Consider the following 12,813-nt stretch of genomic DNA (forward strand, 5'->3'; position numbering starts at 1 on the left):
CCCTTCGGCCCTCCAAGCCCGTGCTGACCATGCTGCCCGACTAAACTACAATCTTCTTCACTTCCTGCGAATTACTGCTGGGATTGAAACGTGTTCAAACCAGCCCGGGTCACTGGTTGTGTGGAGTTTGTACATTCTCCCCCTGTCTGCTTGGGTCACACCTCAAAACCCAAAGACGTGCAGGGTAGGTGGATTGGCCATGCTAAATTGCCCCTTAATTGGGAAAAAAATGGGTATTTTAAATTTATGGGAAAAAAATTTAAAAGTACTTCTCTGCTCTCTGTGGTGGAGAGGCTTGAGGTTCCATTCATGCCGAGAGCAATGCAGTCGGGAGTCTGAAACTCCTGACAGGGTCACCCATGATGGTAAGGTCGAAGGGAAGGACCCAGATAGAAAACGCAATCCAAATTGCAGCATTGTGGCAAAACTATGGCAAAAGTTGGTTCCAACTCCACCTACAAGTTTGCTGACGATACGACCATAGTGGGCCAGATCTCAAATAACGACCAGTCAGAATACAAGGAGATAGAGAACCTGGTGGAGTGGTGCAGTGACAACAATCTATCCCTCAATGCCAGCAAAGCTAAAGAGCCGGGCATTGACTTCAGGAAGCAAAGTACTGTACACACCCCTGTCAGCATCCACGGGCCGAGGTGGAGATGGTTAACAGCTTCAAATTCCTAGGGGTACACATCTCCAAAAATCTGTCGTGGTCCACCCACGTCGACACTACCACCAAGAAAGCACAACAGCACCTATACTTCCTCAGGAAATTAAGGAAATTCGATATGTCCACATTGACTCTTACCAACTTTTACAGATGCACCATAGACAGCATCCTATCTGGCTGCATCACAGCCTGGTATGGCAACTGCTTAGCCCAAGACCGCAAGAAACTTCAGAGAGTCGTGAACACAGCCCAATCCATCACACAAACCTGCCTCCCATCTATCGACTCCCGCTGCCTGGGGAAAGCAGGCAGCATAATCAAAGACCCTCCCACCCGGCTTACTCGCTCTTCCAACTCCTTCCATCGGGCAGGAGGTACAGAAGTCTGAGAACACGCATGAACAGACTAAAAAACAGCTTCTTCCCCGCTGTTACCAGACTCCTAAACGACCCTCTTATAGACTGACCTGATTAACAGGATACCCCTGAACGCTTCACCCGATGCCGGTGTTTATGTCGTAACATTGTGTACCTTATGTTGCCCTATTATGTATTTTCTTTTCATGAACTTAATGATCTGTTTGAGCTGCTCGGATAAAAATGCTTTTCACTGTACCTTGGTACACCTGACAATAAGCAAAATCCAAATCAAAAAAATATATAAAACTTGTTTTCTGTTTCTTTCAACTCTCTCAAAGCCAGTCTTTCTCTTCGTTTTATTTTCTGTACCCAATTTGAAACTGAATCCATTATTCCAGCTTACACTTGCCGGTTCACACTTGACCTTCCTCAATTTTTAACACCTATCCACACACTTTGTTTTCCCTTTGGGGAGTATACGGGGTTGTAGGGAGGTGGTAAAACATTCCCTGGCTGATTTTCAGCCCGTTAAACGGTGTCATTCTGCACACAGGTTTCAGATCCCCTCCAGAGGCCCTCTGATCATCACAGATTCCGACACATGAGCCCGGGAGGAGGGCTGTGGCCAAATGGCTGGCCGCTGTTAGTTCGCTGCTGACCACAAAACCCGAGCCAGTAAATGTAACCACTCTCACATGACTAATCCCACTGCTATGTTAGAACTCACTGCGACAGGAAGGTTCAAAATATCAACGGGGGTGGGTCTATCCCCTACCGCCCCCCATCCCAAAACAAAAACCTGAACAGTTCGCTCTGCCATTGACACACCTGTAAACCACAAGCAGGAAATGGCCCGGAAACGTTGGGAAAACTTGCCTACTCTGCGTTAAGTGGGAAAAAACAAGTAGTCAGTGTGTCTGGCAGCATCTGCGCAGACAGGAGTTCCCTTGTTTAGGCCAGATGATTCTTTTTGTTTCTCTCTGTATATATCTTGAGTATTTTCTTTTTTAAGTCACGTTTGCTTCAAGAGGCACTGCGGCATTCCTCCACCAATTCTCGTTGCTCCTTATTTAAAAAAACAGGCTGCATTCGCGCTAGTGATATGCAAAACACTGAAACAAAAACGGAAATGCAGAACAGTGGCACTCAGGGCAGAGGACTGGAGAACACGGAATCCTCTCCAGTTCACACAGCACCAATTGCCGGACAGGAATGGATTCACTACAAACGGCGATTTGTGTGTTCGTGTCCAGAGCTGAATGGCTGGATGGGGGGGGGGGGGGGGGGGGGATAGAGGGAAAGCAGCGGGCAGGGGTGAGAGGCAGAAGGTGGGGCGAAGAGGATCGGAGGCTAAGGGGAGAGGGTGAGGGAGAGCAGAGGGGGAGAGAGGGGTAAGGGTGAGGGGGGAGGAAGAGAAGGTGGGGAGGGGGGCAGGGGGAGAGGGAAAAGGAAGAGCAAGGGGAAGAGAGGGAAAAGGGTGAGGAGGAGAAAGGGGGAAGGGAGAGGAGAGGGTGGGGGATAGGGCCAGGGGGAAGAGAGGGTGAGGAGGAGAGAGACAGAGGGAACCGAGGAGAAAGGGCGAGGTGGAATTGAGGGTGAGGAGGAGAAGGACAGAGGGTGGGGAAGAGGGGAGCGGCTCCTCTCCCTGTGGGAAGAGGCTGGGAGGGGCTGGGAGTTGGAGCTTTGAGTATTGAGCCAGGCTGCGGGTTGCTTCATTCACAGGGCTGCCCTCTGCCTCTCAGTCTCTTGTCCCCTATCCAGTTACTGGTTGATTGGCAGCGCCAGCCGGCCTGCTGGAAGCTGCCATGTCCCCTCCCGGCCTGATAGAGGGGTAAGCCGGCCGGAGCTGAGCCGGGGCAGCCCCCTCGCCCTGTGTGTGTGTGTGTCGCTGTCTAATGGGCCGGAGATGTTGGCCAGGAAAGGCCTGGTGCCCGAGGAGTATGTGCTGCGGCTGGTGGAGGACGTGTCGCGGCCCCGGTACCGGGCGCCGGAGCGGACAGTCCGCTTCGTGGACAAGAACGGCGGCTGCAACGTGGCGCACACCAACATCCGCGAGCAGGGCCGCTTCCTGCAGGATGTCTTCACCACCCTGGTGGACCTCAAGTGGAGGCACACGCTGCTGATCTTCACCATGAGCTTCCTGTGCAGCTGGCTGCTCTTCGCCATGATGTGGTGGCTGATCGCCTTCGCGCACGGGGACCTGCACCGGGCCGGTGGCAGCGGCGAGGTGGGCACCGTGCCCTGTGTCACCAGCCTGCACTCCTTTACCTCAGCTTTCCTCTTCTCCATCGAGGTGCAGGTGACGATCGGCTTCGGGGGCCGGATGATCACCGAGGAGTGCCCGGCCGCCATCACCGTGCTGATCGCCCAGAACATCGTGGGGCTGGTCATCAACGCCATCATGCTGGGCTGCATCTTCATGAAGACGTCGCAGGCCCACCGCCGCGCCGAGACCCTCATCTTCAGCAAACACGCGGTGGTGGCGCCGCGCAACGGCCGCCTCTGCTTCATGTGCCGGGTGGGCGACCTCCGCAAGAGCATGATCATCGCGGCCAGCATCCGCCTGCAGCTGGTCCGCCGCACGGCCACGGCCGAGGGCGAGGTGCTGCCCCTCGACCAGATCGACGTGCAGATGGACGGCCCGCTGGGCGGCAGCGGCATCTTCCTGGTGGCGCCACTCATCATCGCTCACACCATCGGGCCGGACAGCCCGCTCTACCCGCTCTCGGCCGCCGACCTGCACCACTTCGAGGTGGTGGTCATCCTGGAGGGGGTGGTGGAGACCACCGGCATCACCACCCAGGCCCGCACCTCCTACCTGGCCGAGGAGATCCTGTGGGGCCGCCGCTTCGTCGCCGTGGTCAGCCACGAGGACGGCCACTACTCGGTCGATTACTCCAAGTTCGGCAACACCGTGGCCGTGCCCATGCCCGCCGACATCCCCGGCCAGCCGGAGGACCGGGCCGGCCCGCCAGCACCCCGAGCTCACACCGCCACCTTCGACATCTTCCTCCCGGGGAACTCGGTCAGGCGGAGAGCCTCTGCCCCGCACTCTGATCAAAGCGAGCCCGGGGACGAACTGCAGGGCGAGAGCTGGAGGGGGACGAGGGACGGGGGAGCTGGGTGGGGAGAGTTGGAGAGAGAGAGGGAGGGCTGGAGGGAGAGAGGGAGAGCTGGAGGAGTGGAGGGGCAGAGGAAGAGTTGGAGGAGAAAGAGAGGAGCAGGAGGAGAAAGAGAGGAGCAGGAGGAGAAAGAGGGGAGCAGGAGGAGAAAGAGAGGAGCAGGAGGAGAAAGAGGGGAGCAGGAGGAGAAAGAGACCATAAAGACAAAGACATCTATCTCCCCACAGAGAGGCAATTGAGCCTCCCCCAATCTGATTGTATAATCGGATCCCTTTAAATATGTCTTTCTATGTGGGTGGGTAAAGGGGAGAGGAGCAGGGAAGGGGTTAATCTATTTAAAATGTGTTCTTTTTCAGAAGCGACTTTGTCAAGCAATAAACCGTAAGTGTCGGGGAGATATCTTCTCGGGGGCCCATAGTGCTGAAGTTAACAGTTCCTCACATTTAGCACAATAAAGTGTTGAATGGATTTAGTTTACAGGGAAGCTGTAGTTCGCAGTGTCTCGGAGAATAACATCGCGGCTCAAGTGTAGGGCAAGATTAAAAAGTCCCAGTCCCAAAGAATGGTTTACAGTGAAGCACAATTAGATCGGACCAAACAAAAACCTCGAGCATATTTCGACCACCTTATAATTATGCGGGTTTAGAATCGAAGAGTGCCAATCAATCAGTAAACAGAGAATCGGTGTGCAGCCACAGGAATTTCTGATTGACAACACAGTCAAGCAGAAATAGGGTGTAAATCCAGCCCAACCACAGCACCCTGCCTTGGCCATTACCACCGTGTACCTCGAACCAGTCAATTCCCGGGTATATAACAAATGGAAAGCACATTTTTCCCACTGTTGCTTTTCTTGGCAACATGTCCGGGGCCGGTTTGCCCGGAGGAGTGGCCGGGTTCCCTCAGGTTGCATCGACAATGTACAACCCCATTACAGTGCAAGTGTGCAATGCATAGGCTGCCCGGATTAGTCTCCCCTTCGGCCCGTTTACGTTCAAATCGCTGAACTTCTTAAACTATTGGAACGACACACACTGTAAAAATGTGAGCGTTCACCAGCCAAATTCCTATAAGTTACCGTTAAATAAACTTGCAATGGCACTTCCGACTGAGCCACCAATCATGAAGAAGACACAAACACTCGTTCGTTTCGGGGTGAGGGTCCAACCGAAAAGAAAGGACAACCTGTAAATATTGAATCTACAGTCGAATAATAGAATTCAATTCAGTTTAATTCCGTGGTCATTCTTATATTTACAATAAATGAGAAAGGGGAGGCCATCCTGGAAAGTGCCCTAATAAGACATAGGAGCAGAATTAGGCCACTCAGCCCATCAGTCTGCTCCGCCATTAAATCAGAGCTGATATGTTCCTCATCTCCATTCTCCTGCCTTCTCCCCATAACCCCTGATCCCCTTATTAATCATATTTCAATTTTCCTCAAGAGTCTCATTTAAACCAAAGAAAATCCCTGTGGGTGTGGAAGGAGAGCCCTTCACATAACTCAGTCTCCAGCCTGAGAGACGCGTATTAAGGGTAATTGAGCTCTAATCCTTTTACATCAATATGGTATTCAAGTAATGAGACAATTAACAGAAACTGATTGTCCTAAATTTCATATTTGGCAAAGCGTCCGCATGCACATGTCCATGATAAACTTACTACATTTACTATTTATTTTTGGCATCAGGGCTCAGATTTACCCAGTCACTGAACCCATACATTTTCACAAACTTTTCCCCGTTATCAAAGCAGAAAGGTCATGATAATTAGGATAGGGGGAGAGAGTGGTGAAGGCAATGTCTGGTAGCCACGAGACTCAGGCTAATACTATTGGAGACATGGGCTCAAATCACATCAGGGCAGCTGGTGGAGTGAATTGAGTGAATACATTTGGAATTGACAGCCAGTCTAGGAAATGGTGACCATGAAACTATTGTCGATTGTCGTTAAAAAGCCCATCTGGTTCACTGATGTCCTTTAGGGAAGGAAATCTGCCGGCCTTACCTGGTCTGGCCTACATGTGACTCCAGACCCCACAGCAATGTGGGTCTTAACTGTCTCCGGAAATATCCTGGCAAGCCACTCAGTTCAAGGGCAATTAGGGATGGGCAACAAATGCTGGTCTGTCCGCGACGCCCACATCATGCCAAAAGAATAAAGATTTTTTTTAAAAGGTTGTGTCAAAGAGTTTACCACAGCTCTTGTACTGATGCATATTTTCGGAGATCAGAGTACAGGAGGTAATATCTAGTGCCATCATCACAGCGTTTACAAGCGAACCTTGTTCATTCAAATTTGGAATCAGTTATCTGAGCGGCATCTTCAGAATGCACAGTAGCTGTACAAGTGCTCCCACCTAGGAGTGGAAACCGTCTCAAAGGCAAAGCTAGGGCAAGTGGCGGATCCTTACGTGAACTCAAACGGTTCGTGCGAACGTCAAATTTTCAGTAGAAAATTGCTGTGCTTTAGATGCAGTAAGGACGTGGTTACGGTCCGGCAGTGGTGTCAGGTCTTGCTTTGTGACAATATTAAACGTAGACTCCATCTCAACCTCAGAGCCCAGTATGGGAATCCCAGAAAAGATAATTTCATCGTTTGACTTTTGATACTGCAAGAAGTTTAACGCCAGCGTGCTGTCAAAACTAGTCTAAAAAGTGCTTGGACCTTTTTGATCATCTAGGCACTTTAAAAAAATCTCAACTGGCTTAAAGGACCCAAAATATTTAGAAAATTCAGATTTTCCTATTGTGCATTTTAAACACTTGTAATGTAACTATTATGAAGCACAAATGTACCAATCTCCCTTCTGAACGGAAGAAATGTAGTTAGAGGCTGGTACAAAAACTTAAATACTGCTTAGAATCGGATAGGTAGCTACTGTATAAATGCACCATAAATTTGCGTTTTTAATGAGAAAATGGACAGAATATACCCTCAAATTCTGCGAAGAAATCTGGAATTGAAATAAAAAATTTGATTTATTTGGCATTAACCAGTGGTGGTAAATGTAAGTGGATTTGTGAAGAAGAAAAAACAATCATTTAAAACATGCATTAGACGCAATTGTGTCGTAATTTGTAGGAATGAAATCTTACGGTTCATACCTGTTGCATGAAACAGGATTGAGAAATCATCCTGGAAGTCTTAAATTTCACATAGTATACAAACAATTGACAACGTTACAGTTGCGGTTCCTAAATTTAAAAAAAAACATTGGATTTTAAAATCTGAGCGGGCTCTGTGTCCAACAGGTTTTGGACGCGAGTGCTCCATGAAAGAGAAAATCCCTGTGTAAATTGTGTGACACATGTACGGAAAATCTACCTTTCTTGCAGATAACTCCACCAACAGCATTGTTCAATTCTGCCACACATTTCATTCTAGGCATCTTAAACTTTTAGGGAAAGGCGTCTGTTGCCCCAGCAAACCAAAATTAAACCTGGTGGCTTTAAAAGTTTCATTTTCAAACTAAAACCAAATAGAAAACAGTTATTCTAATACCTCAAGTGAGGTTGTCCAGATTTTTATCCGGAATCATAATTATTTAGATTTGAGAGTGCGCTATGTAGCACATTTTGTGACGTACCAATGCACTCTATTGTGCTCTTTACTTGGGTGGATTGGCGCATTGTAATCATTGCTCCACAAAACACAACTAATGTTATTATTTTTTGTTAAATCATTCAGACTTCAGTTCATTTAATTTAACGAATCTACCTATTAGCCATTTCATTTTGTTTCAAACTGTTGTGATCACACCTCTCGATCAGTTTTCCAACCATAATTGCAAACATTTTACTCCAATGTACATTCCCCTCCGGTCTCGCTACATCTGAGTTACTACATGGTTGGTTTGAACGGGGAAAAGGTCAACATCAAGCACGCCAATGCTGGCAGCGACTCAGAAAGTCTGCCCTCTGGAGTCAAGCTTTTGTAAGTACACAACTCAAATTTGCCAGACTGGAGTTCCAGTCTACAGTTTGAAGTGGCCAAAGGCAACTTAATTTAATTTCTAGATATTTCTGAAACGTATTTATCATGTATATATGTAGTCAGAAAGCGAAAAAAAGTCTCTTCAATTATTAGTTATTTTTGACTGTTCTTACTCTTCAGAAAACCAATCCTCAGAAATAAAGTATTTTTTTCACATCCGTTGATTTTGTTACTTACCATCTAAAAATTACCTTCCCATCCTCAAATTACATAATAAAACAGACATATTCAAAATGCAAACAGCGAGATATAACATCTGAAACTATTGCTGGTTTACTAAGTTGTATGGCGCCCTCTGTTGCTTTGCGAGCTAATTTCATACTTCTAAAGCAATCAAAGAATGACCAACAAAACGTTTTAAATTCAAGTATATGTTCTATTGTTCAGTAATGTCTTTTTAAAAAATGCTTAGTTATTTTAGTGAACATGGGTATACAAGTGAATTTTCCCCAACACAGACCTGCCCACTGCCAGTCCCTCAGAAAGCAAAGGATCCAGGCTCAGTGCTCTGAGGCAGTTTGTGCAATACCAAACTGGGTGAATAATGAAGAATAACAGGGCAGTTAGCATTAACAGCAGAATTAAAAATAAAATACTCCAAGTTTATTAGTATGAGAGAAGAAACATAGGTTTAAAAATCATGTCATCACTGATCTACCCAAAAACGTTTAGCCACCTCTTAAAGGCTCCCTTGTCTTGCAGATTGTGCATCAGTCTGCACACCTCAAAACATTCTGCCTCATTTACCAGTCCGATTCATAAAGCAAACAATATTACAAGGCAATATTACAATATACACATTTCATTGGAACAATTTGATGCTGGTCATTTTCCCCGATTTTAGAAGATGTAAAAATAGCATTATCCAGGTGAATTACAGATCTCAATATTAATGAAATAGTCAAGACCCGAGGTAACAAAGGACACGAACGCGAGTTTCAGCAACAGATGGGCTTGAGGCAGGGGAAAAGTCAGGCAATGTTACAAAGGTAGACAAATAGGATTTATTAGGGATTGTGCGGATGTGTTTTCAGAAGCTGATCTTGGCGTTAAGTACAGTATGAAATCACGGTTCAGCCCCAGACAGTTGCCAAGAAGGCGGATGGAGTTGGTGGCTAGGGAACTGAGTTTGCAGCACAGCCTGAAAAAAAAAGCTTCAATCTTCCCGATATTTAGTTGAAGTTTTTTTTTTCTGAATGTCGAATTTGCAGCCTGACAATTTAGAGTTTGTTAGTGGCTTGAGAGATGGTGGTCATATAGAATTGTGTGACATCAGCGTGCATGTCCAAACTGAGGCAATGCTGTTAGATTATGTCAGCAAGGAGCAGCATGTAAATGAGAAGTAGGAGGCCAAGGATATATACCGGGGAACATCAGGGGATAATGATACAAATGGGGATTCTCTGGCTCTGAACTAATAGATAAGAATAAGAACAAGCAAAGACAGCTCACCTAGCTGGATGGCAGGGAAGGCGATAGAGGACGATTGTGTGGTCAACTGCAAACAGGAAGCGGAGTAGACCATTCAGCCCGTCAAGCCAGCTCCGCCATTTGGGGTTGACGTGGATGAGAGGAGATGGTTTATTTTAGTCATGATCATAAATACATTTTCTTATGTGCATCAATGTCGAACAAAAGGACGTTGAAAATTGAAGGTGGCCAAGTTTGTCAACAAACCCAGGAAAGCACAACACTGAATTAAGTGCATTAATTCTTATTTAGTATCAACTATGGCTCACTCCTGCCTGAGTCAGAAGCTTGTGTGTTCAATTAAGTCCCACTTAACTTTGGAACGAAAATCTCGGCTGACACTGTAGTGCAGGATTGATAGATAGACTGCTGCACTCTCAGAGGTGCTGTCTGCCTCCTCAGGTGGACACAAACTCCCATGCGGCTTTCAACGAATATTGAGGGAGTTAATTCTGGTGTCCCGGCCAATATTTATCCCTCAATTAACATTACTAAAAATCAGATTCTCAGGTGATGGTAACCTTCCTGTTTAATGCCCTTCCTGTGTTTCTTATATTATATTTCTTATAGGTTTCTATATGATAACAGTGACTATACTTCATTGGAAATAAGGGGCTTTGGGATATCTTGGTTTGTGAAAGGTGCTATATAAATGCAAACCATTTTATTACAGCGGCCTCAATTCTAAATATTACCCAGAGACACGTTACTTGCATCAATATATTTGTTTATTTTGTGATAATACAATCAAAACCATGACAAATTTTGCTATCCATGATTATAGTAAAACGAAAGAAATTAAAATAATTACAAATCATTATAAATGCATCACTTCATTTAACTGTACATATAAAATCCCAGTATCAGCTCTGTATGGAAAAATGATTTTTGTCTCCATTGATCCTTCTAACACTTAATATTTTATACTGCTGAAAACATGTAAGCCTGCTTAAGATCTCATGAAGGATCTCTTAACAATTAACATTATTAGTTTATCTCCAAGTGAGTTTGCTACGGTGGTCTTCAATTGTCAATTTAATAGAGCTATCACGTTATGAGAAATTCCTGTCATTCATAATTGAATAAATAGTATTTATTCTAATGAAATCCTAAGAGGTATATCATTTGTTGCTGTGGGTGTCATTTTGTCTGTAAACATCTTGGACAATGATCAAATGACAGGGCCCCAGGCTGGGGTAGTGACTTCAATAATCATTTGCAAGCTCAAAGACCTGACAGACATAACTGCCAGGTTAGACCTGTGGCAAGAAATGTATGAATCAACAAAAGGGAAATCCTTACCCGGTGGAGTTCTATAAAAAGTTATCTGAGATAGTGGGACCGGTGCTGGTTAGGGTTTTTAATGAGGTAAGAGACTGAGGGGCTTTACCCCCGACAATGTCACAGGCCACCAATCTCCCTGACACTGAAATGGGACAAAGACCCGAAGGCATGGGGGTCCTATAGGCCGATCTCTCTGCTCAATGTAGATGCTAAATTACTGGCCAAGCTTTTGGCTTTGAGGATTGAGGACTGTGTGCCAGACGTTATTATGGAAGACCAAACCGGGTTCATCAAGGGCAGGCAGCTGGTGGCCAATCTAAGAAGGCTGCTAAATGTGTTCCTGATGCCCCTGGAGAGTAGGGAGGTAGAGGTAGTTGTGGCAATGGATGCAGAAAAGGCTTTTGACCGGGTTGAGTGGGACTATTTATGGGAGGTGTTGGGACGATTTGGGGTCGGGGAGGGCTTCATAGACTGGGTTAGGCTGCTGTACCAGGCTCCAGAGGCTAGTGTAAGGACGAATAGGACGACGTCTGACTATTTTAGACTGTACCGAGGGTCAAGGCAGTGGTGCCCACTCTCCCCACTGCTGTTCGCGCTAGCAATAGAGCCGCTGGCAATTGCTCTGAGAGCTTCAATGGGCTGGAAGGGGCTCGTTCGGTTGGGGGGCGGGGGGGGTAGAACACAGAGTCTCATTATACGGCAACAACCTGCTCTTATATGTCACGGATCCAGTGGCTGGGATGGATGGAATCATGGGAACCTTGAGGGAATTTGGCCAGTTCTCGGGGTATAAACTGAACATGGCAAAGAGTGAGTTGTTTGTAATCCAGGCGAGGGGCCAGGAGGGTCGGCTGAGGGGGCTGCCGTTTAGGTTAGTAGGGGATAGTTTCAGGTACTTAGGGATACAGGTGGTGTGGGACAGGGGTCGGTTGCACAAGTTGAACTTATCTCGATTGGTGGAGCAAATGAGGGTCGAGTTTCGGAGGTGGGATGCAATCCCACTGTCATTAGCGGGGAGAGTGCAGACGGTGAAAATGACAATCCTCCCAAGATTCCTGTTCGTATTCCAGTGTCACCCCATTTTCATTCCATGTTCCTTTTTTAAGAGGGTCAATAAAATTATTATGGGATTTGTGTGGGCGGGAAAGTCCCCACTGGTGAAGAGGGTGATGCTCGAGAGGAACCGAGGGGAATGGGGGCTGGCGCTGCCAAATTTTAGTAAATACTACTGGGCGGCCAACATAGCTATGATAAGGAAGTGGATGGTAGGTGCGGGGTCGGTATGGGGGCGGCTAGAGGCCGCTTCATGCAGGGGCACCAGTTTGGCAGCCCTGGTTACGGCACCCCTGCCACTCCCACCGGCACGGTACTCCACCAGCCCTATAGTGATGGCGGCTTTGCAGATCTGGGGCCAATGGAGGAGACACATGGGGGAAGTGAGAGCATCGGTTTGGTCCCCAATTTGTGATAATCATCGGTTTGCCCCGGGGAATACGGACGGTGGGTTCCAAATATGGGGGAGGGCTGGGATTGAGTGGATGGGGGATCTGTTCTTCAAAGGGAGCTTCCCGAGCATGAGGGTGCTGGAGGAGAAATTTGGGCTGGCGAAAGGGAATGATTTCAGGTACTTACAGATGCGGCACTTTCTACGCAAACAGATTCCATCCTTCGCATGCCTGCCACTTAGGGGGATCCAGGACAGGGTAGTGTCCAGTGGATGGGTGAGGGAGGGGAGGGTCTTAGATATATATAAAGAACTTATGGGAGCAGAGGAGATGCAGACCAAGGAGCTGATGCTTAAGTGGGAAGAGGAGCTAAGAGGTGAGATAGAAGAGGGCATATGGGTGGAGGTCTTGAGCAGGGTAAACGTGACCACAACATGCGCCAGGCTCAGCCTGATCCAATTCAAGGT

General features: G+C 47.2%; 1 protein-coding gene across 1 annotated transcript; it reads left to right on the forward strand.

Moving 5' to 3' along the window:
• The first annotated feature begins 2,676 nt into the window (after nt 1–2,676).
• LOC119970941 (ATP-sensitive inward rectifier potassium channel 11-like) lies at nt 2,677–10,724 on the forward strand. Its single transcript, XM_038806052.1, has 2 exons — nt 2,677–4,147; nt 4,232–10,724. The coding sequence occupies exons 1-2, from the start codon at nt 2,936–2,938 to the stop codon at nt 4,388–4,390; spliced, it is 1,371 nt and encodes a 456-aa protein (XP_038661980.1). The 5' UTR covers nt 2,677–2,935; the 3' UTR covers nt 4,391–10,724.
• Nucleotides 10,725–12,813: the final 2,089 nt, after the last annotated feature.

Source organism: Scyliorhinus canicula, chromosome 9 (genome assembly GCF_902713615.1).
Source record: "Scyliorhinus canicula chromosome 9, sScyCan1.1, whole genome shotgun sequence".
Lineage (NCBI taxonomy): Eukaryota > Metazoa > Chordata > Chondrichthyes > Carcharhiniformes > Scyliorhinidae > Scyliorhinus > Scyliorhinus canicula.

Excerpts from the sequence above, each read along its gene's own strand:
- LOC119970941 (XM_038806052.1), top strand. The coding sequence starts at position 2,936 with ATGTTGGCCAGGAAAGGCCTGGTGCCCGAGGAGTATGTGCTGCGGCTG. Across the intron at positions 4,148-4,231 it reads GGGGGACGAGGGACGGGGGA|TGGAGGAGAAAGAGAGGAGC; the intron begins GCTGGGTGGGGA and ends CAGAGGAAGAGT.